This window comes from Phodopus roborovskii, unplaced genomic scaffold (assembly GCF_943737965.1).
Source record: "Phodopus roborovskii unplaced genomic scaffold, PHOROB, whole genome shotgun sequence".
NCBI lineage: Eukaryota > Metazoa > Chordata > Mammalia > Rodentia > Cricetidae > Phodopus > Phodopus roborovskii.
The window spans coordinates 29,071,083-29,096,486 of NW_026126517.1; the positions used below are offsets into that span (position 1 = coordinate 29,071,083).

The window sequence follows — 25,404 nt, forward strand, 5'->3', positions numbered from 1 at the left end:
TACTGCCTACATGAAACAAAAACAATAAGTTTTCTAAAACTTGCCTCTTGAAATCTTTATTTTATTTATAGGTAAATGTTTTACCTGTGGAGGCTGGAGTGGGCACGTGGGTGTAGGAACTGAACTCTAGCCCCAGTGATACTCTTTTTAAACTTACCTCTTAAAAAAGTAGACAAAAGATTACACAGTAATGTTTTGCTAAAATCACTGGACACACTCATGATAAAATGTGTAAGGAGTTTATTATATCAGCTGTCTTCTAAAATTAAACTGACATTTTAATAATTTAATCAAAACAAAACTGCAGTCTTTCAGTACTACAAACTGAATTAAAACAGCACAGCTACTCACACTGAGAAATACATTCTGTTGTGTAATCATTTAATTATACTGAGAAATAATTATAAAAATAGGTAAAAATTTCATGAAAATATTCCTTTTATTGTATCTTAGGAATTCTTGCTCATGTCAATAGACTGTCTAACATCTGCCACTGCCTCAGGCACACGAACAGTCATATTGTCCATAGCTTTGGTCAGACAGACTTGGCAGCCCAATCGCGACCTGCAAGGAAAGGAGGCTCGGTTTAGTATTGGGTACATGGCATTCACAAGCATGCAGTTGTTTAGAATATTTTTATACTTTCTTGCCCAAAACAGCTAGAGAATTTGCTAATCTTTTAAATTTACATTAGGCCAAAGCAGACACCACCATCCACGACAAGAAGAGGGCAGTAGAAGGTCAGCACTAAACAACCATGGTGGCAAGCACCTGTAATCCCAGCACTTAGAAGATGGAGGCAGGTCAGTTCACAACCATCCTGAGCTACACAGAAGTAAAGAGATGATGCTAGGATATAAGATCCTGCCAGAAAGTAACAACAAAAGCCTTTAAGACAAGACTCACAGACTCAAACCATCAGTTGTAAGAATGTATTTCCCTCATGTTTTTAACATCTCTGAAATCAAGGTCCATCTTAAGGCCAATGGCATGTTACAGTCACTGCTACAGTGAAGTGCCTGCTGTGTCATGGCTGTGAGATAGGCTACAATATACACACCAGTGTCACCAACTGAATAAAAGAAGTATTTTGATTCCAAAGGTGTTAATAAGTCCAAAAGGATTATAGACCTAAAATTACCAGCACTAGAGGAACTAGTAGAAGCAAATCTGCATGTTAAAGGAAGACAGACCACCACTCCATTTTCTTCTCTTTCTTTCACAAAATTACACCAATCACGCTTTCCTTAGATGCCTTGATTTCAACAAATGTGTTTCATATGTACGGATATGTTTAAACATCTTCTCTAAATACATACAGTACATTAAATGAAACTATACTACAGTACATATTTTAATAAACAGCATTTTTCTTTTCTCTTAGAAGTACACAAGTTACAAGTTAAGCCAGGATTGGTGGCACATGCCTGTCATCTCTGCTATTTAGGAGGCTAAGACAAAAGGATTTCAAACTGAGGGCCAGCCTGGGCTGAAGAGTAAGAATTCCAGCTTGGATTTAACTTTAATTCAGTCTCAAAATTAATAAAGTAAATAAAGGACTGGGATATAGCTCAGTGTTAAGTACTTTCCTAGCATGTGCAAAGTCCTGGGTTCATTTCCCAATACGGGAAAGAAAAAAAAAAAAAAAAGGAAGGAAGGAAGGAACGAAAAACAAAAAAGTTAATCTTACAATCAAACTGTCTTTGGCAAAACATGTTTTGAAGGCATTGGCTTCATTAACGGATTCAATAAACATTTACTGAATGTATAATGGTAAAATTTTTCTACCACTAAATGCCAATGGTATAGTACTAAATGTCAACTGGTGTACTACTAAATGTCAATGGGAACACTATTATATGTTAATGGGTATACACAGAGTACTTTCTTATTAATACCTGTTACATGTTGGGCACATGAGTGGTAGTCAGAGGAAACCACAGGATTTAGAGAAAACTGGCCAGCAGTCCAAAATCAGCAGTAACAGTGTATTCACGGGCAACTTTCCATTATTTCCTAACCTGATCATCAAGATGGAGAATAAAAGGCTTCTTCACAGGACTGCTGAAGAGACTAATTGCTAATGTCAACAGTATGGAGTGAACTTTCAATCAGACAGATGAGATGAGACAACTCACTGATTATTAGCATGTGAGACTATGGCAAATGCCATACAAACAGAAAAAAATGAAACCCCTCTGAGAAAGCCATACTTGCAGCCAAGACAGATGGTAGGTAAGATTTCCCACTTAGTGAGAGACAGGAACTTGAGAAGAGCATCTCAGGTAAAGGAGGTGCTTCAGATTTGCTGCTGTGAAGCACTAACAAGGACAAGCAATGGGCTGGGTGTGTCTCAGTGACAGAGCACCTGCCTAATGTGTAAAGTCCCCAATCCAATCACAACACCCTCCTCTGAGAAAAAAAGAAGAGAGAAAAGAAATTACATGGAAAACTATAGTTTTAAAAGTAGTCAGGGCAACACACTTAAATTTAGATATAGTGAGGCACCACTGGGGAATCCTAGAATAATGAAGCCAGTTTAACCACAGGGAATGTTGATGGTTTGGAAAAAAATAAAAACTACCTCCCATCAGTTGTCTTTCTTTGTAGAATTAGAAACAGCCTTGACAATATACACTATGCTCTATCTGCAAAAGCAAAACCCATGGCAATGCAATACATATTTTATAGGACTCCACATGTTCATGTATGATGACTAAGACAATGCTACTCTTTAAGGAACTATTAATTTAGAAAGTAAATCAACTGTCAGTGAGGCAAAGCAGAATACTAGGCCAGTGAAGACAAAACAAGCACACCATGGGTCAGAGAACATCCATGGGTCAGGGCAGCAGCCACAGCAAGCTTAGATATAAAAGGTATGATGCTCTCAGTCTTTCTTCCCAGGATGTTATATTAGTCTCATCTCCATGAGAGGGAGGTAGAAGGCAGGGACATAGCTGACTGACAGACAGGGTGCTCTGTCTGGCATGGGCAAGGCCCTAACACCCAAAACCAAACAGAATATAGGGACAGATGAATTATAAAAGGAACAACTGAAATTAATAAAACTATTATCACTATAACTGCTTAAATTTTATTCTTACCATATAAAACCTAGATCATGTAAGCTAATAAAGTTTTTAAGAAGTTATCCTTCATTGAGGTAGCAAAATACAGTTAAACAAAACCCAGTAAGCAATAAGCCTCCTTAATTATGCCTTGAAACAGTAAATCATGATGAAGGCTTCCTGACTCTAAGACTGGATAATTAAAAATAGTATCACTAATGCCACCTGCTACTTGAAGCTCACCATGTTTAAGAGAAACTCTACCTACTAATTAATAATCTCTGATTAATTTACTCTAATATACACTTTGAAAAAGAACTACTCACCTTAACATAATTACTATTATATATTAAGTTTCTTTGAAAACTCAGTTCTCTAAGACAGGTAAAAATTTCCACCATAATTTTGTTCAATTATCAAATCTGTCCTTCAAGAACAGCATTCCATTTAATTCCATCCTATGATAGTGTATAAATACTAATTCCTGGCATAAAAATAGACTAAAGAAGACATATTAGGATTTAGAAATTATATCACTAGTAATTAATTCTTTGACTTTTGTGAAAGGGAACTTTCATGGGGACCAACTGTGAACAGCGAAAGAGAAATGCTCCCAAAGGATGTTCAAATTTCATGACTTCTGTCTACAAGGACACTTCTACTCATGGCTTCGATGGACCCAACAGAATATAATGCAGATATTTCCAGGCTGTCAGTAACAGTGAAGCAGCCTTAAAGTCTTACCTGACAGGTCAGGCATTCTGCCTTATGCCTGTAATCTCAGCACACACAAGTGTGAGACCACCCTGACCAACAGTTAAAATCTTAGCCTTCAAACAAAACTAACCAACAAAATATACTCACCTGTCTGTTAGTCCATAAGCCAGGTCAAGCATATCATTCTCCTCATCAGTGATGGCATCTAACTTCTCATATATATGATCCTCAAAGATAAGGTGACAGGTAGAGCAAGCCAAAGTTCCTTCACAAGCACCTGTAAGAGCAGCAGAGGCTCAACATGCTGTGCATCGCAGCAGTGCACACCTGGCTGCTCTGAAATGCTTCTGTTAGAATTGGCTGTAATACTAAAGGAAGGGTTTCATTACTGAATAACCACAAGTCAGGAACAGGACCCCTTAACCCCACACACTTTCTGAAGTCACTCACACAGTACTTCACAAATAGGTAATGTGAGGGGGCCATGAAGGCCATACAATTCTAATATTAAAATGTATCAATAACTGAGGCAAACACACAAAGATGTATTCTTAAATATATATAGCAATGATGTATATAATCGTATGCACATAATTTACCTCACCTAGAGAGACTCAAAACAATTGACAATAATTTGTGTTAGCCAAGAGAAAGAAACCCTACACCTAAATAACTAGTCTTCCTTCTCAATTCTCTAAGTAATCAGACCTAACAAGCAAAACCTTTTAAGACTTACCACAGATTTAAATAATGTAATTATTTCTTTTATTCCATTTTAAAATTATATATTTATTCAATATATGTGTGTTGTATATGTATGTGCACATGTCTCAATGATCAAACTCTGGTCACCAGATGTGGTGTCAAGTGCCTTTACTTGATGAGCCATCTTGCTGGCTCCTTATTCCACTTTTAAACTGTTAATATAACAGTTATTTACTCAGCTCCTCTTATGTGCCAGGCACCACATAAAGTAAACTAACAAAATCATGTCATCTAAACAAATCAAGACAAACTCTATGAAACTGCCTCAGACTTCATTTGGAAATCTCTTCACAAAGAAACCTAACTATATAAACCAAGGTTTCCTTAACTTTTCTACTCATGACCCATTTTCAAGTTAGAAATTTCTAAGTGACCACAGGTATATAGGCAAATAAAACAGGTCCATAAACACACAAAAATAATAAATCATAAACAAACTTTTAGAGCAACTACTTGATTACACACACACACACACACACACACAATCTCCCAGAAGTGCACTAGCCAGATAGCCTTGAGTATATATACAACACAGCATCAGAAACAGAAACAAGGAGATCTGTCTCAATAAGGTAGATGAGAAACAGCTTCATGCCTTGCACCAGAACTAGAAGGAGAGAGAGGGAAAGTAGGAGAGAGAGAGCGCACGCACCCTAGTTTTGTTTTTTTAAGGTCATTTAAAAGCATTGATAGCCTCAGAAGGATCCAAGTAATGAGGCACAAGTTTGGGATATGAGTTCTGGAACCAGATTCCCTGCCTTTAACCACCTCTTCTGCTTACTATGTCATGTAGGCTTCTTCACTCTCTGTGCTTCAGTTATTGTAGTAGTAACTATACTAACCTCACCTGGAAGTTACAGGAATCATGAGTATAAATAAATACATATTGGCAACACATCTGGCAGGTTGTGATAACTACCATTTGGAAATAGTGAGAAATCTCAGGCTGCTGGGGGCCGGTAAGTGCTATCAATGACCTCACCCGGCACTAGACCCTGCATGCTACAATACTAACCAGACTGGTAGCATGTGCACATTGGTACAATACTGGCATGACTGCCATGTCATGGGTAAACCAACTTTCCAATTGGATTTTATCTGGCCTCACAGAAGGGACTCCTTGGCTGGCACTGTAAATCTGGTTGAAACCACAGGCCCTAGGAATTTACTGTTGTTGTTTTGCTTATTGATTAAGCTATCAAACTGCCTTCTAAATATTGATGTTTAGAACCTCTGATTTGCATTGTCCTACTCTGGTGGGACAAACTTGGTTTTACTTATTTGTTTTTGTTGTTGTTTTGTTTTGTTTTTGAGTCAGGGTTTCTCTGTGTAGCCCTGGCTGTCCTGGTACTCACTCTGTAGACAGGCTGGTGTCAAACTCAGAGAGATCTGCCTGCCTCTGCCTCCTGAGTGCTGGGTTTAAAGGCGAGCGCCATCACCACCACCCGGCAAAGCTTGTTTTTACAATGGGCAGTGAGTGATTAATGCAGAGGGCTCATAACTGGTTAAAATGCCAATATAAATGATCATAAGGTTCAGGGAACATTATGGAAGGGAGGCAGAAAGAACTCTAAGTATTGGTTGAGGAAGAGGGGAGCTATGAACTGCTGGCATCTGGACATAACATAGCTACTGCACACATCAACTCACAGCAGCTGTGATGACCTGCACAAAATTGCAACAGTCAAAATTCTAGCATGGATGGAGGAGGGGCCTCTAAGACCCTGCCCTTGGCAGAAGAACTACTGGAAGTTGATAGTTGCTGAGGGAGAGAGATCCATGCTCTTTTGAGGACATGACACTAGTAGGTTGTCCATACCCCAATGGATAGCCCTATACCCATCACATATTAGCAGCACTAATTGATCTCAGGGGGTTATTAATAGCCAAAAGGAGGACATGAAGTTAAGCGGAATACAGTGTAGGGGACACTAAAGGAAGTTAAAGAGATGTAGGAACGAACAGAGGTAATAAAAGCACAGTTATAATTATATGAAATTTCCTCTTTCCATTTATGAAATCTGAATGCTGCTAACAGGAAGTTGTCTACATGTGAGTCTTGTATTAGGGTCATTCTGTTCACTAATGATGCTGACAAGAAAGGTGGATCACCCACACACCTAACCCCTTCCCTAAATGAAACCTAGAATATAGCTGTGTGGTAAGTTACACATTGAGAATGTGAAATTATTGTCCAAAAAAAATGATGTAGCATACCAGAAAAACAACAGTAAGCATAAGGAAGCAGAAATATAGTCTTCTATAAACATTCCCGGGACCTCTTATCATAAAACAGGCATATGAAAACTACAGAAGGAAAAAAGTTTCAAATAATTTTAATCACAGATGTGTAACTGCCCCCAAGTGGCAGAACACTGCAACACACAATACTGAAAAGATTATTAACATAAAAATAATGTGTTGCTTCCCAAGTTAGTAACTGTCCATTTTGATACATTTATTTACTCATCCCTTCATACACAATAATGAATGAATTAAGAATGTCCGTATTCCTTATCGGGAGTTAAATGGAAGAAGGACACAGGAGTTAATCAATGTATTTACCAAAATGTGGTAAATGCTATGAAAGGATGATCTGAGGCAAGATGGTGAGACAGACTAGACGATGACTAACTACTGCAGACTACAAGCAATGCGAGTTTATAATGGATTGGGAGTAACAAGAGAAACCCCACTAGGTCCTGGGTGGTTGGGCAAAGGAGGATTTCTTTTGTTACCTGAACCCAATACCCTACATCCCAGAATCCAGTCACTTCTTCCACAGCATTTGTCATCATCTGCTATGTATTTTCCCTACATGACATAAGGAACTAATACAAAAAGATTTAATAGATACAGAATAGTAAATAAACATTTATGGGATGGGAGAGAGAAGACACTGTCCCAGCAGAGGTAAAAGTGCACAGGAAGTCTCAAAGGTGTGACTTTAGTGTGAATTCAAGCTTCTAAGAGGTCAGCATCGCCAAAATAGGAAGAAGAAAAAGGAGACATGGAGAAGACTGGAAGAGCAGTGGGAGGAATATCATGTGTAGTAGCCTTTTAGGCCAATGAGGAATCCGGATTTAGTCCTAAGTCCTCAGTGGTTTTAATCAGAGATCAGCCATTGCTGATTTTTGTCCTGGCAATCACCCCAGCTGCAGGGCTAGATCAGAAGCAGGTTCACAGGAGCAGGTGTGCAATGGCTTACCAAAGCCAAGTAATAAATATAAGGATGGAGCCAAGAGGAGCTACTAGAGGGTTAAGTGAGAGTAGGTGCTGATGTGCTGGGTGTACAGGAAAACAAATGCTGCTTGGGTTTCAGGCTGCAGTAGCTGGGCACAGGAAATTGCTGACACAGGAAATGCTAGGGGAAAGACTGCATTAGGAGAAGGGTGGGATCAAAAGCTGTTTAGAAACATGATTTTTAGCAGCCACACAGCTCAGTGGGTAAGGGCAATTGTTGCCAAATCTGGTTGATGACCTGAGTTTATGCTCATAATGCATATGGTAGAAAAGGAGAACTAACTCCGGCAACCTGTCCTTAGCTCTCCACACATGTATTATAGCATGTGTAGTCCTACACTCACACACAAATATTATACACATGTGGTAGAGGGGATAAATAAATGTTTAAAAAATCAAATGTTTGGTTATAAATACATTTGGGATTTCCAAAAGAAATGTAAAATAGGGAACTGAATCTGCAAGTTTAAGCTCAGAGGAGAAAACTAAGCCAAGGATGTGAATGTAATCTCTACCAGCATTTAGGACGGACTTAAAGCCACAGAAAGGAAGAGATCACATGGGCAGACACTGCAGAAGCTCAGATATTTGAACACATGGATCCTATTAGGTGGCACTGTTTGGGCGGGGTGGGGGGATGTACGGGGGGGGGGGGGGCAGGGATAGGGAAGGTGTCATGGAACCTCTTCAGGAGGTACAGCCTTGCTGGAAAAAGCATGTCACTGGGTCATGCTTTTAGAGTTTGTAGCCTCCCCCAGTTCCAGTTCACTCCCTCTCTTCACATCTGTGGTTGAAGATGTAATCTCTGAGCTGCCTGCTATGGCCACCTGCAGCCATGTCTCCTTCTCTATTATGAACATCCCACGTGCACCTGTAGTAAACCAAGTTAAACTCCTTCCCTAAGTCATTTTCGGTCAAGGGTGTTTTTATCACAACAGAAAAGATCCTGATACACTTGGATTAAATCATTTTTTCTTTATAGAAACCTTATGGGGTATATACTAATATTAGCCCCCTTCTACGGATGAGAAGACAAGATAAGAAGTTAGGGCCCTAGCCCAAAGTCACAATATTGTGAGAGTGGTTGAATGGACAGACAAGCATAGGCAGGAAAAACTCTACTCAACCACACCAAAAAGGGTTTAGAGGGAAAATACTGTTTCAACCTTGACATACAGTATGAATTTAATTTTACACACTTTATAAAATAGGTAAGTATTTCACAGCAAAACCCCTGCAAAAGAAGTTGTGTTTTTCTATGTTCTATTACTTTTTATTTCTCTAAGATACTAATTAGAATCCAATACACCAGAGCTGGGAGTGTATCTCAGTTGGTAGGGTACTTGTCTAGCATACATGACACCTTAGTTTCAATCATGACAGAAACCAGGCATGGTGGCTCATGTATTCCCAGCACACACAGATGGAAAACATTCAAGGCCAGCCTCTGATACATCCTCTCAAGGCCATCCCAAGATAAGGTTGGTCAGGCACTTTATCACAGCAACAGAATAGTAACATACAGTAGAGGGACTTTTGCAACAAAAACAAAAACTTCCTTCTGGGGCTGGATGGTGGTGGTACACACCTTTAATCCCAGTGCTTGGGAGGCAGAGGCAGATCTCCATGAGTTCAAGATCAGTCTGGTCTACAAGAGCTAGTTACAGGAGATGCTCCAAAAGCTACACAGAGAAACCCTGTCTCAAAAAAACAACAAAACAAAAACAAAACAACATTCCTTCTGATGTTTAATTCTTAAAACTCTTGTTGAATTGTCTTAAACAACATAGTCTTGCAGTCTATGACTACATATCTGTTCTCTGTAGACATGCAGCTGTTTTGTGTTAGAAACATCTCTGTAGTAAATTGCCTAGGACAACTGTCTCTTCGTGAAAGTGAATCTGCAGAGAAAATGGCATAAATAGCTTCACTCAGTTATAGCTTTCACCAAAGTGTTCTCAAGGGCTAGAAAAACACAATGAAAAACACAATTTCTTTTGCATGCTCTCAGAGTACTAACAGTCTCTACACATACAGATGTGTTGGTTGACGACATGACAAAGAACATGACTTAACATTTTGGTTAGTTCTAGGACAGCCAGGCCCACACAGAAAAACCCTTTTTCAAAACACAAACAAACAAAATTGTCTAATAAATCTAACATCTTGGTTTCTGTAGTGAGATATTCACTTTGTCCGCATCTGTGGCACTGACTATGCCCATTGTGGGTAGAGATGGGGTCGAAGTGACCTGGGTGAGGAACTAGGTCTGAGAAAGAGCCCAGGATCGCTCTCTTGCTGGCGAGACATGGACAAGAGAGGATCGGGAGGCATCCTTGGGACCAGGAACCTGATGGTGTTCATCTGTCTATTTTGTAAGTTATTTCTCCCTGAATAAACATCTATTCGGCCTATTTGTTTATGCTGATCCTTATTAAACCACGATAGGTTTCCTTGTAAGGCCCATACCTTGCTCTTCGTGTATGATGAATTTCTTTTTCTAATGCACTTGCAGACACCACAGTGCAGAAACTGGGAATAAGCTCACCCCACCCCAGATGTGCTACAGTCACTGCACATTGGTAGTCATTGCTGCTATGTTACCTAGTCACTCTTCTAGACAAAAGTTTACATTCCTCAGGGTGTGACTCCCAGCTTAGTGGCCAGAGGTTTAAATGTCTGGTGCCAAGAGGCTTTCCATGTTCTACCAGGAAACTCAGGTGACTAGGCAAATACTTCAACAACTGAGCAATCTGCATGTTAGTCTTCATTCTTGCTTATAAGAGCCCTCACCGTTAGCCAGAGATGAGAGAGTAGAGTCTGTGTCTTCTTGATCCCCAGAGCCTCTTAAAGCCTTCTATGGGCATCTTGCTCTGTGAATATTCCTTTCAATGTGTAGCTAGGCTCTCCCTTACCCCAACTGGCATCACAAACTGAAAAAGTTGATCATTTTTGGTGAATGCTCTATAGACAAAAATCACATCACACAGCAATCTGCAAGGAGGATCAAGGAACTCTCTGGACTAGAACTCTTCTAGGAAACTACAAGCAACAATAACAATGACAATATTCTGAGAATTAGAACTTCTTAGGAGAAACTTGAACCCAGTTTGCCTTCTAGAAATCACACAGGGGATAGTTTTCACCAGGGCTGCCACTTCCCAAGAATGCTGCATATTGGGTGTGTGTGTTGGGGGTGGGGGTGGGAGGTAGGAATTCTAGGAAAATGAGAATTGACCAAGCTAAACAGCCACAACACTACTGCTCTTGCCAAATTGTGCATCTTGATCAAACCAGCAAGAGCCCCGAAGCAAAATAGTCAGGCTGTATTACAGACAAAGGCATATTTTGAAATATATTTTTATTTTATTTTTTTATTTATGTGAATCTTTTACTTGTGTGTGAGCCCCAAAATCTGCATTTCTCAGGTGACAAAGATGGCAAAGAGACAAAGAACCCTCAGAAAAGAACCATTTAGACAGTCAGTGCTTCCCCAAGGTGTGATATGAAGGTTTGGAAACAGCAGCTTTGTACATGTGGTTAGACAATATGGTCAGAAGTAAAGAAAGAAAACTTTCCACACAACTTTCTTTTCGAGAATAAGTTATCCACCCTGAGAAGGTAGGATGGCGTTTAAAATTAAACCGAAGCTATTAAACTGCTCTGTGCTACAGTACGCACTACCTCTGACCCGTATCTCCCACACTCACTGACCTACAGCACAGGTGATCAGTTGGCAAGGGGCCACAATCAATTTCTGAGCCACAGGGCTATTTAAATTCTATTCTAAAAGCAAAAAAGAGTGTCATGCTGTTATTCATTTTGAAGAGTTTTTTTTTTAAATGTTTTTGTGAGTATGTTTCTGCCTGAGTGTACACCATGTGTTCAGTGTTAGAAAAAACAGAAGAGGGTGTAGAATCCCCTGGAGTCCCAATTCCAGGCAATTATGAGCCAACTGACTGAGGTGCTGGCAACAGAACTCAGATCCTCTGGAAGAGCAGTATGTCAGTAATTGGTTTTAACCGCTGAGCCATCTCTCTAGACCCTACTCTAATAATCTTTGCAAATAAAAAAAATTTTAACATTCCCTAAATTATAATACTTACTTAGAATGTTATAGTTTAAAAGGTAAAACAAACAAAAATCCCTATAACCTATTCAGAAGTTTACCTTGGCAGTTTCAGGAACACTTACCAAAACCATCAATATCTAGATTATTTTCAATCACAACATCCAGCAGAGAGTCACCGACTTTTCCCTTGGTTGTTAGTGTCTCACCATCACGGTTCTTGAAATGAACTGTTATCTTATCTTCTGAGCTAAGAAAGGAAGCAGCATTTCAAAATTTTTAGTAACGTCAAAATATAAGTTAAATGCCAGGGAGATAGTTCATCAGATAAAGGCTCTTGCCGTGAGAGCTTGGCCATCTGAGTTGGATTCCTGTAACTCATTCCAAGGTTATCTGACCTCTACATATGTGTCATAGGTGCCCACAACACATCATCAACATAACTCACACAAGAATAACAAATAAAAAAAATTAAATCTTAACCTGCAAGATCAAATGAATAAACTCACATGCAGGAAGAGACAGCACAAACCCAGGGTACATCCTTCTACTCCACCTACAGAGGGCAAGCTCTATCACCTTAAAAAGAATTGAAAACTACTTCCTGACCCAGCATCTGGTGGGTTGTAGAGTTTTGTCTCCCTACCTGTCACAGATCTGTAAATCACTCAGCAATGATTACCACCCAGGAAATCTACTGGGTTTTATGGTAGTGGTAACAGTGATTCTGGTTTGATTTTCATGCTGGGAATTAAATTCAGACCCTAACACATGCTAAGCACATATTTGACCACTGAGCTACACCATCAATTCATGAAACCTATTTTGCTTTTGCAACCTCATAGAAAAACAAGGTCTCTGTGACCATGGCCCTAAAAGACAAGGTTATTTGTGGTCAGCTTCAGAAAAGTAAATCATTCTGCTAGCCACAGGGTCACTACTGTGCAAGTGTCTGGTTGTGAGACTCTGACCCGGGGGGCAGCTATTTTACTTTTGAACATTTCATTTTAGTCCACATGGTATATTCCAAACTAACAGAATACTGGAAAGATGCATACCACTGCATGTGTTTTTAATGTTATCTATCATCTAGTAAATCTAAATTGCTTTCCTTCTACCAAACACTATTTAAAATGTGGGGGAAACATTATACTAACACCTGGAGCTTTCTCCTCCACTCCCAGCACTTTAATTAGTTGTAATTTTTAGCCATTATCAATAGATGGCAATAGCTACTCACCCCTAAAGGCCAACTTCCCTAGAGTAAAATCAAGTAATTACAGGGCTAGAAATATCTTTCAGAAGTACAAATCCAATCATCGCAATTCACAAATAAGGCAGATGAACTGCCTCCAGGGGATGATATGGCATTTGATAAAAGAATCCTGCTGATAAAAAAGGCCCAACTTTAAAATATCAGTGAAAACTTTCTTTGCTTGTATAATGATTATACACTAATATTTTTTAAAAGAAAGAAACAACATAAAATTTTGTGTATGTGCCTTCAAAAAAAAGGCCTATGTTCTCAAACTTTTTTTTTAATTGGGGGTGGGAGAAGCCTTTAAAAACACATATTTTTACTTGCCTGGCACCCCTAGCATGTGTCAAGTCTAGCACTGTCAAAAGACAAAACAGGAGATTTATTTATTTATTTATTTATTTATTTATTTATTTAATTTTTTTGCATGGCTTCAGAGACAGAGTCTGAGCAATGTTCTTCAATGTCTCAGTCCCAACCTACGCTCTGTAAAACAAGTATCCTCACACTGGGGGGATTGCAACTCTAAACTACTCAACAGCTACGCTCTTTTCTCAAGGTAAACCAGCTGAAAATGACGACAGCCCTCAAAGCTAGGAGAGTCTCTAAAAACACAAATTAAAAGATAGAGGAGGCCATGACTTACGCCAGCTGGACTCCATAGTAAAATGGAAAGTTTAGGAATTCACTTATATATTATTTGGTGTTTTGGGTTTTGTTTGTTTGGTTGGTTGGTTGGTTTTTCCAGACAGGATGTATCTGTATTGCTTTGAAGTCTGTCCTGGACTAGCTCTGTAGACCAGGCAGGCCTAGAATTCACAGAAATCCTCCTGCCTCTGCCTCGCTAGTACTGGGACTAAAGGCATACTCCACCAACACCCAGCTTACTTATATATTATTAAGACGTGTGTCTGATAGCTAGGAAACCAGCATAGGACAGACCCAGACACCATGAATGTGGTTGCTAGTTAGGAGAACTGGGCAGTCTATAGGGCCTCTAGTAATGGATCAGTATTTATCCCTAGTGTATGAATGAATGGACTTTGGGAGCCTATCCCACATAGCCTAGACAAATTGGGGAGGGCCTAGGCCCTGCCCCAAATGATATGACAAGACTTTGAAGACTCCCCATGGAAGGCCTCACCCTCCCTGGGGAGCAGAAAGGGGATGGGATGGGCTTTGGTGGGGGTGATAGGGGAGGATGGGAGGATGAGGGAACTGGGATTGACATGTAAAACAACTTTGTTTCAAATTTAAAAAAAGGAAAAAAAAGACGTGTGTGCATCACACACACACACACACAAACACACACGGTAGAGAGGTTGACATTTTCAGCTTGGGCAATTGGGTTTAAGTTAGGATTACCAAGATTAAGAGAAAGAGCTTTGTGGAAACTGAAAATGAGCTCACATTTGGAACTTGTTTGGCTTTTAATACTTGGAAAACCAGATGGGATGGTCCCCAAGCCATATGGTAATATGAATCAGAGAGATGCAACAGGAACAAATGACTGGAAGGTAAGCCACAGTAAATGGGGATTATGGAATTATTCAAAACCAGGGGCTTTAGGACTGCCATTCTAGAGCACACAAGTGCTAAACTTATAACAAAGGAATTTCAAATCACAGTAGTATCAGCCTTTTGTCAAGACATTTATCTACAGTTTGACAATATTCAAAATGCCTAAGCCATGGAAAAACTCAAACACAGATCAATAACTTTTATTTAAAACCCCCAAAATTTCTTTCTACTACTAGGAACCTGGACTGCTAACAAGTACAAGAGCAGCGGTTCACAACCGGTGGGTCTCCACCCATTTGGGTGTCCAATGACTCACAGGAGTCATACATCAGACATCCTACGTATCAGATATTTCATTACAATTCATAACAATAGCAGAATTACAGTTATGAAGTGGCAGTGAAAATAATTTTATGGTTGGGGTCACCACAACAGGAGGAACTGTATTAAAGGGTAGCAGCATTACCAAGGTGGAGGACCACTGTACTAAAGGTATGGAGCCCCAGTCAACAAATGCTAAGATCAGTAATGGATTCAATAAATGAAAAGGAAGGAAGCACAAATGAGAAAGGTAATTCTTCAAGAGAAATAGCGGAGAACCTAAGCGAGAAGACACAGCTTTTGCTCTTGCTCATAACACACACTTTGAAGGAAGTGACCATGAAAACCACTCCTATATACAAGTAGCATTAAAATACCATTTTGTTTGTTTGTTTTACCAAACCCTTCTTATCCTGGGCTAACTTCCAATGCTCCATGTAGCTAAGGATGGCCTTGAGCTTCTGACCCTCCTGCTCCACCACCCCCCCCCAGTGCTGGGGTATGTCACCCCTCACTTTAAGTGGTGCTAGGGATCAAACAAGGCTTCTTCACATTCTGCACAAGCACTCTACTAAGTGAGCTATATCTTTAGCCCAGGATTAAACTGTTTTTAAGTTAACAAGTTAAACAGTTAAAATAGGGAAAGTTTATGGAAATACTTTATGCACATGTACTTGCCCAGAGTTCACCCTCACTGACTGGTCTCTCAATTGTACAGACCACCCCAACACCTCCTTCTAAGAAATAGGTAAGATTTCAAGTAGCAGAATAAATGTTAATTCTTCTAAACCTTCATCACCAAATAAAGAGATACTTGCTTTGCTCAATCAACCCCAGCAGACACATCATCAGGCTTAATGGAGTAAAACAGTGGTTCTCAACCTTCCTAATGCTGTGACCCTTCATGTTGTGGTGAACCCAATCACAAAATTATTTTCATTGATACTTCATAACTGTAATTTTGTACTGTTATGATTGTAATGTAAATACTTGTGTTTTCCAATGGTCTTGGGTGACCCCTGTGAAAGGGTATTTAGAATCCCCCCCCCAAAAAAAGGGTCGATACCCACAGGCTGATAGCCACTAGAGTAAAGTATGGCTGCTCTTACTCTTTCGTCACATAACCTGGGACACTGGCACAGAAGAGGGCCAGCCTATGGCTCCCTCCTTCCTACAGTACCTTTGCTCTCTGAAATGACTCATGAAAGAATGAACTAAAGAGCTACCAGCTGTAGCACTGCAGTACCTCACACACCTAACAAGAAAGTGGGCCCTGATTACAACCACAACATTGCAAGAAGACTGTCACCTGTTATGTGGCACAAAACCTACTCAAGGTCTAGGCCTGGTTTTGCCAGCTAGATAATACTAAAACTTTATGTCCACTCACCTACCTATCTACTTCACAGGATTGTCTTAAAAGCACAGTGAAATAATATATGTTGAAGCCCTTTGTAATCAAGTTACTGTAAAATATCAAGTATTACATCACAGTATTTGGGAATACAAGCTTTTCAATAGTCACTTATTGAGAGCTTATGTAGATGTGCAACTTGAAACTCAGCTTCTAGAATTGCTGTCCAATAGGACTTTGGACTTAACAGCAATGTCCTATACTGGCAATGCCAAACACGGTAGGCACCACATGTTAAATACCTGAAATGTGTGTCTAGCATAACTGCAAGACAGAACTGAAAATATTATTTAGCTTCAATTTTCTTAATGTTCAATAACTACATATGACTGGGAGCTGCTGTGTTAACAGCAAGAGTCTGGCATAATAAGAGCTGGAAAATCTACTTGATGCTCCAATGTCTGTGTCAAGAATCACAATATCTAAAACCTAATGACAAAATCGTGGGAACCAATTTGCAAAACCATTTATGTTCCCTTATATACTAGTTACACTGATTAGGTTTAATATAGGTTATAACTTAAATCCAGAAAGCATCTGCCATACAAATTAAGGCTTTCCCAGATGAATAGTCAGAGGAACCAGGGGAAATAGGACCAAATGGCCCCCACGATTTCCCTCTTACTTCATGAAACACACACACACACACACACACACACACACACACACACACACACACACACGGGGCGGGTACACAAATTCTCATTTCCTGCTATACTCTCTACTCTGGAGTCAAACAACTAGCAGGAATCTCTATGATCAGAAGTTCTCTGAAGAAGCCATATCTGTGTTGACTATTCTACAGACTGACTCACCACAGACATTCGAGGTTGTAAAGAGATGGATTGCCACAGATCTAGAAACCCAACAATATCTTGGGTTGTTGTTGACACCTTTCATGGTCATGTATCATCAGACACTGTTTCTGAGCTTTATGATAGCCAGATAAATAAGTTTTGGAATGTGTAGTCCTAACAGGCCATGGGCTTCCAATCCTAACACTAAAGATGCAACAGCTTCAAAACCCTATAATCCATTTGATGTCCCCTCAACGTATTTGACAAATACATTGATTTGTGACTTTCTTTGGGCCTGTGACTACAAAAGTTGAGCTGAGTTCTTCCACGGAGAAACATACAATTCATGGAAACCTTAATCTGTGTTTCCAGACCATGGGCACTCGTTTGGCTTTGAAAAAGCTCTCATTTTTCCTTTGAAGCAACAGCCATGTTCTGTATTGACACTGATATTATTTCTCAACATGTCCCCACACCCAGAAACTTTAAGTAAATGTTATGTCTAGTAAACCCAAGGGTGCAGTGCCTTTAAAAACAATATAACCAATATAAATCTTACACTTCTGGGGATCTTTCAACTTTTTCAACATTTACCACAGAATTCTCTACACTATGACCCCAAGAACTGTTGCTAAGAGGCACCTTCCCACTGAGCCCTCATTTTTCAACCAGGTGAAAGACCAATGCCACCCGTACGGAGTTACTCATCCCTTAACCCATCCTGTAAGGGCAACACTGTTATTCTAGGTCTGCCCGGACTGAGGTTAAGTCAGTTCGCGTTTAAACCCCACCTTATCTAATTCCCACTAGGCAGGCGCTCCTAACCCTTCCATAGCTGGAAGGCAATACGAAAGGACAGTGTGTGTTAGCCTTGCCAGTGGAGCAACCACAACGGTAATGTCAACAAGGACTCCACCGAGGACGCCCGGGGACGGTGGCCCACACCGCCCTAGCCAGGCCCGAAAATGCTGGCGTCATGAAGCGGAAGGGAGTCCCGGGCGGAAACGCAGGCCGCGGGGCGCCGGGACCCACCTCTCGCCGCCGCGCCTCACCTGCTCCACGCACGCGCAGACACGCTCAGCGGCCGCCCCCGTCCCGCCTCTGCGAGCACGCAGGGGCTTGGGGTCCACTGAGGGAAGGCAGTTCCCGCGCGGACCCCACAGGCCAGCAGCCGGCGGCGATCCAGGCCACGGAAAGCGACGGAGGCACAGACGGCGCGCAGGAGTCGGGCGCCCGGAGCGGTCGCCATAGCTCGGTTGGAAGGTTCCGGCTCCTGCGGTGTCCTGCTCAGTCCGGAGGGTCCCGTGCGTCCCTCGCGTCCGGGTTCGAGCCGACTACAATCCCGCGAGCGCCCTGCGTGTCCTATAACCCGCGACCGCGCTCCGCCCCGCCCCGGCCCGCCGCTGCCACGCCTCCGCGGGGAGGGGCGGGGCCGAGCACCGCTCCCTGGAACCCTTTCTGGAGTTCACCTTTAACCTCTTCTACAGTCAGATCTGCATTCTGGAGCAATTACTTGTCAAACACTGTCCAAAAAGCTGCCTGGTTAACTGAACCGCCTTTGTCCTACTCCCTCAAAACCAAGCAAAATATCGCAGTTTCCATCACCTTTAGAGTTTAAGTTAGAGCAAAGGGGATCTAGGTTTTTCCTACCTAAGACAGCAGAGGTTTTTTACAAAGTTTTAGAATGCCAATCGGCATTTTTTTTATAAAGAGAGGCATAGATAAAATCGTAATATCATAATGAATAATTCGTTACTAAGGGGTGCTGAAATAATGCCTCAGCCTGGACTGACAGTGTGTAAAACCCTGAAACTTAACAGGAAAGGTGTTTTTTTTTTTTTTTTTTTTTCTTTTGATAATTAATGACTGGTAAGTTGTGAAAGAGTCTTTGAGGTCAGACATTCAAACCCAAGTCCTATGCTGATCAGAGAGACCTTGGGTAAATTATTCTCGGGGATAACAGTTTCCATAACTCACAGATAAGTTCGCATTCAGGGCCATTGTGGAGGCTAGGTGAATAAGAGCAAAGAAGTGCGTCATAAACCATGAGTGCATCGTCTTGAGCATTCCTGATAAGCTGCTGAAGGTCAGAAGCAAGCTGAACATACTTGAATATTCAAGCTGGGGTTGGAAACATAGCTAAGAGGTTAAGAATACTTGTTACTTGTGCTCTTGCAGAGAAACTGGGAGAGCAGCTCACAACTGTCTGGCACTCTAGTTCTAAGAGATCCAAAGCCCTCTTCCAGCCACGTCTGGCCCCAGGCATGCACATGGTGCACGTACATACATTTAGGCACATACATTTAGGAGAAGGAGTATTACTCAAGAGGCTGAAGATGTGGCTCAGCAGTTAAGAGCACTTAGTAGTGGGTTACTATCTGCAGTTAACTCACTGTGGAGCAGCACACCAGACCTGACTTGAACATCACAATATGCATACTGTGTACACATGTGTGTGCATATATACATACATAAAAACATCACATGAAATCCCATTAGTACTTAATGGTTTTGTGTGTTTGTCAAAATTATAAAGAACAGAAGTTGGAGAGATGACTCAGCAGTCAAGAATGAATGCTGCTCTTACAGTGGACCTGAGTTTGGTTCCTAGCATCCATGTTGGGTAGCTCACAACAGCTTCTATTACCAGTTCTAAAGGATCAGATGCCCTCTTTTGGCCTCTGTGGGCATCTGTACACACACAACACACACACACACACACACACACAGAGAGAGAGAGAGAGAGAGAGAGAGAGAGAGAGAGAGATACACATAAATTTTAAAAACAACAACAAAAACAGAAATCTATTGTCTCACAGGTTTGGAGACTGGGATGTCCAAAATCAAGATGGCAGCAGGTTCAATGTGCTGTAAGAGACCGGTCTCTACTTCCAAGATGGCACTTTCTTGCTGTGTCTTTCCATGAAGGAAATGGGTTAAAGCAAAAGGGCCTACTTAGTTCTATTAGCCTTTTTATGGAGGCATCAATACCATCCACAAGGGTCATGCCCCTATCCTATTTCCTGACCAGTCTTGGGTTGGCAATTAAACTCCCACATAGATCTTGGAAGGAACACATTCAAATTACAGCACTTTCCTCTGTCCCATCTTTTCCATTAAGTCAACCCTATTCTTCCCAACAGACCACCTCATCTTGCATACTTGCACAGAGAATACATTTGATGATGCCTTTGTTAGTAACTGTGCTAGGAACTTCCATAGTTTTTGGCTCACTCATGAGCAACTGTGTATGCCAAAGACCTTCTAGTTAGCAAAACAACCCTAGCTCTCTAAGGCCCACTGTAATAGCAGGTGTTCTTGGTCCCAAGTCCAGGGCACAAATAAAAGAAACTACAATTTTATTAGTCTTATAGTTTTGATCTTATAAACACAAAATTCTACACAAGGTCAGGAAGTAGCATTACCTAAGCACAAAAAGTGTGTGTGGGGTGTGTATGTGTGTATGTGTGTGTGTGTGATGCTGGAGTCTAAACTTCAGCCTCTGAATGCTAAGTCAAATGCTCTTGCTAAATAAGTTTCATTACAAAAAAAAAAAAAAAAAAAAAAAAAAAAAACTACCTTGACACCCCAAGGTGATTTAAAAAACAAATAGCTGATAATATTGATGAGTGAATTTCCTACATCAAATAATATGTAACTTGCATTTAGATAAATGCCTTGGTGCCAACCATCCTGTGTTGCTTCCAATGCTTGTTCATCCCTGATGTTTCTTTTTTCTTCTGTTTTTGATACTATATTTACATTATTTTTCCCTTTCCTCCTTCCAATCCCTCCTGTATGCCCCTCCTTGCTTTTCTTCAATATTTATATACAGAATTCTTTATTAATTCCTTAGAAATTACACATCACACACCCCAATCCCACTCACCTCCCAGTCCCTTTATATCAGCCACTCACCCTTGCATTATCCCCCCACAGAAGAAATCCTCCTAAAAATTAATTAAAAACAAAAAGGAACCACCTTGCTTCTCTGTCTTTCCCACCTCTCTGACACCTCTTTATTCTTCCTAGTGGCATTGGAAGCTGCGGTGTGTCACACAGTATACCCTTTTGTCCAGTTATCCCACAAATGTTCATTGCAATGAGACATTGGTCTGGTTCAAGGCTTCTGGTCTCTGGCGCATCACCATCCCTAGATTCTCACTGAAAATCCTTTTGGATATCCTGCTGTTGAGTCATGGGAATCATGCCGCTATTACTCCACAAGACCAGTCCCTTCATGTACTTCAGCAGATCATAGATGGGGTAGATGTTAAGGTGAGCCAACCCAAGGCCCAGGAATATGGGTCTGGGTGGCAGCTGAACTGGTCAGTCTGGGCATCTAGGACCACCCTCCTTCGGCAAGGGGCAGGGCCAGCTCTCTCACTCCCATGTTGAGGGGTGTGGCCATTTCTTCCAAGTGGTGGAAGGGGCAAGCAGCTCTCCCATGAGGGGCAGAGCAGTTCTCCTGCTTCAGTGTCCAACAAGGGGCAGGGCCAGCTATCCCGGGGCCAGTGAAGGGCAGGACTGGCTCAGGACAGCCTTCCAGTTTCAACACACAGAGTTCCTATTCCCCCCTGTGGTAATACAGGCCATGGGCATCATCACAGATGCCAGCTGCAACAGGACCACCGACCCAGACATGGCCCTCAATACCCTTCTTACTCTTTCAAATTCACAACCCCTTTCTTTTTTACTGTTGCTATATGTATATGCATATATTTCTATATTATTAAATATAACTTGCTCAGTATGAGTAATGATACTCATATGTATGCTATCATGATTAATCATTTAGTATTAGATAATCAATCGGTATGGTCTTCCATGGAAAAGTTTTTCTCCCATTCTCAGAATTCCTCAGTTGCTTGTTTTTTGTGTTGGATATGCTTTCTCCTCTCCATGTTACCATATCTATTGTTGCTGTCTTTGTTCAGCATATGTTAGGGCAGTCATGTTGGTGAGATGTATAAATGTAGTTTCTGACATTAGTAGGAGACACATTCTCACAGCAAATTCCGTGTTCCTCTGGCTCTTAGAATCTTCCCACCCCCTCTCTCATAATGTTCCAAAAGCCTTAGGTGTGGTTTGTCTATAATGGTCTCATTTGTCTCTCCATCTCGCTAGTGCTGGGATAACATCACCTTCATGTGAACTATGTTTCTCTTTCAGACTGTATCGATTTGGTGTAGCTCTGGGTGATCTTGAACTCACAGAGATTTATCTGCCTCCATCTCCTGAGTACTGAGATTAAAGACATGAGGCACCACTGCCTGTCCTCTATTGGCTAACTAATGTAAGTAGCTTTGCGCTCTTATCTTCAGGCAAGCTTTATCTGTTAGATCATAAACAAAATATTATCACATTTCTCCTTTTCTGTCTAATTCAAAAAAGAAGGTTATAACTAATATAAGAAAAACTACATTAAGTACAATAACTATATACAATATACACAGAAAATAAATATATTAACAATGTCTAGTTCATTTGTGTTTGACAAGTTCAGAGAAAATACTCCATATGTATCCTATCTTGTTGAGTGCAAACGGTTGTACCTAATTGAGTTTCTATTCTAATTTGCATTATCAAATTATCTTTTAATGTCTCTCAACCTTTTACACTTTACTCCTCTTTAGTGAGTTTCTTTTCTGAGTCTGGTAAACACGGAAAACTATAACATGGTAAACACATCTAGTGAGTCATCTGTTATTTATTAAAGTATCAGATATTATTTAGTTGCAAGGCTTTTACTTGAAAAATGATCTAAAGAACCTAGTTCTTTAAGATCAACTAAAATTTGATGAGCATTTCTACTTCCCAAGTCTTATTTGTTTGTTTGTTTGTTTGTTTTGAGATAGCTTATCATTTTGAAGCCCAAGCTGACTTCAAACTTATAGAAATCCTCTTGCCTTCTCTTCAATGCTAAGATTACAGGCATTAGACACACATTGGTCTTCAATTTCTTACCTCTTAAGTGTTTTCATACAAGTTAAAAATCACTCAGTGTATATATCTTAAATCTCATTACTTTTTTAAAAACCTAACATTTTTAGTACATTGTGTTGGTAACAGACTGCTAGCTGCTATGCAAAATGTCCAATTTCTTCTGAGAACAATATGAATTTTTATGTATGTGTAGTATTGTATATGTGTAGTATATGTACACATTTGCAGTTGTACATACAGAGGACCAAAGTCAGGTATCTTTTCCTGGATTCCTTTCTACTTTATTTGTTTATTATTGAGACATTGTACATATGTTTCTACTCTTGTTTAAGGTATTGTACCTATGCAGCTCATTTAACAATGTAATATAAATCTCTAGTCCTTGAAAGCTAGTATTACAAACTATTTAGGATAATAAAGAAATGCAGGTTAGTAGTTAGTCACTTATTACAATCAAACGTGTAGTCATATTAGCTATGTTTTCAAGGTCAAACAGATATATTTTAGATAGATAGGTGGTCTTCAAACACTTCAGGGATCACAGAATATGACATTTAAGATGTATTAATAACATAAGGCTTTTTATGACAAGTAGACATGTCTGCTCCTAGCAGCACTAATCTACTTCAGAGAAGACGATGGGCACTGAAGAAACTCCATATGGAGTTTGCTTCCTTTGTGGAAAAAACAAACCCCTGGGCAAGAAAGTGTCCTTGCCTCAACAGCTGAAAGTATGCTGTACAAATTGTACAAGCAGGGCACAAAAGAAAGTGAATGCTGAACTTTGCCAAGACAAGGTCAGACAGTCTTTCAAAATTCCTGCTTCACAGAAAAGTCTGTCAGGTATTCTAGGCCTGCAGGCAGAAGATGAATTCCTCAATTGTGCAGAGGAACCTTGGATGACCACCCAGACAGCCAGTTGTTTCTTTCATTTCTTAGTTTTGAAAGTTGTTTGTTCTGCGCTCCCTGTTTACTCAGGTAATATTGTATCCTTCTCCAGTTCTTGATGGAGTTGAAGACTAGATAGTCATAGTTACAGTTTTCCTTGTTACCAGAAAAGAAACTCACAAAAGAGGTATAACATAAGGTTGAGAGACAGAAAAGTATAGTTTCGGGTTGGTAATACAAGTTAGGATAGAAAGTAAATTAGGTACAACACTTTAGACTCCCCAAGATCAGATAGATAATGGAGTATTTTCTCTCAGTTTGCCAAATGAAAATTGACTGGACATTGTGAATACAATTCTTAGCTGATAACTGTTTTTATTGAATGTAGTTTTACTATATTAGGTAAAACCTTCCCTTTTTATTTAGACAAAAACAGGGAAATGTTTTGTGATATTTTGATCTCAAACTGACAATAAAGTTTGCTTTGAATCAGAGGACAGAGAAGTCATCAGTTACCTCTGTTCCTCAATCCAAAAGGCCGAGAGAGGATCTTACTTCTTTCTCCTATCTGTCTGTCCTCAGTCCTCCAAAACCTCTATGGTTAATTTTGGTCAGCTAGTGGCTAGTTCTTCCCTCTGACTCAAAACAAACTTTATCAGAATTTTATCAAAATATCTTACAACACTCAATGAACTTGGCTAGTGTCCTAGTCAGGGTTCCTATTGCTGTGATGAAACACCATGCCCAAAAGTTGAAGAGGAAAGGAGCTTATTTGGCTTACAATTCCACATCTCATAGTCCATTATTGAAAAAGTCAAGGTAGCACGCACCCGCCCCCAAGAAGGGGAAAGGGACACGATCCTGAGTAAATTGGGAGCACGTGGGGGGTAGGAGAAAGGGGAACGGGGAGGAGAACATGAGGGTCCAGGAAGATCAAGTCAAAGGAAGAATAGAGGAGAGCAAGAAAAGAGATATCTTAATAGAGGGAGCCATTATAGATTTAAAGAGAAATCTGTCACTAGGGAAATGTTCAGGGATCCACAAGGATGATCCCAACTAAGAATCTAAGTAATAGTGGATAGGCTACCTTAAATGCCCTTCCCCTGTAATGAGAATGATGACTACCTTAAATACCATCCTAGAACCTTCACCCAGTAGCTGATGGAAGCAGAAGCAGAGATCCACAGCTAAGCACTGAGACAAATTCCTGGAATCCAGTTGCAGAGAGGGAGGAGTGATAAGCAAAAGGATCAAGACCAGGCTGGGGAAACCCACAGAAACAGCTGACCTGAGCAAATGGGAGTTCACATACTCCAGTCTGACATCTGGGGAACCAGCATAGGACTGAACCAGGCCCCCTGAACGTGGGTGTCAGTTTGGAGGCCTGGGCAGTC

General features: G+C 40.5%; 1 protein-coding gene across 1 annotated transcript; it reads right to left on the bottom strand.

Annotated features, from left to right (window-relative positions):
- Positions 1-223: 223 nt before the first annotated feature.
- Fdx1 (ferredoxin 1) lies at positions 224-18,539 on the bottom strand. The gene is made up of 4 exons (XM_051197462.1): positions 18,229-18,539; positions 11,991-12,115; positions 3,936-4,065; positions 224-564 (listed from the first exon to the last, which is right to left on the bottom strand). The coding sequence occupies exons 1-4, from the start codon at positions 18,423-18,425 to the stop codon at positions 450-452; spliced, it is 567 nt and encodes a 188-aa protein (XP_051053419.1). The 5' UTR covers positions 18,426-18,539; the 3' UTR covers positions 224-449.
- Between the last annotated feature and the right edge of the window lie 6,865 nt (positions 18,540-25,404).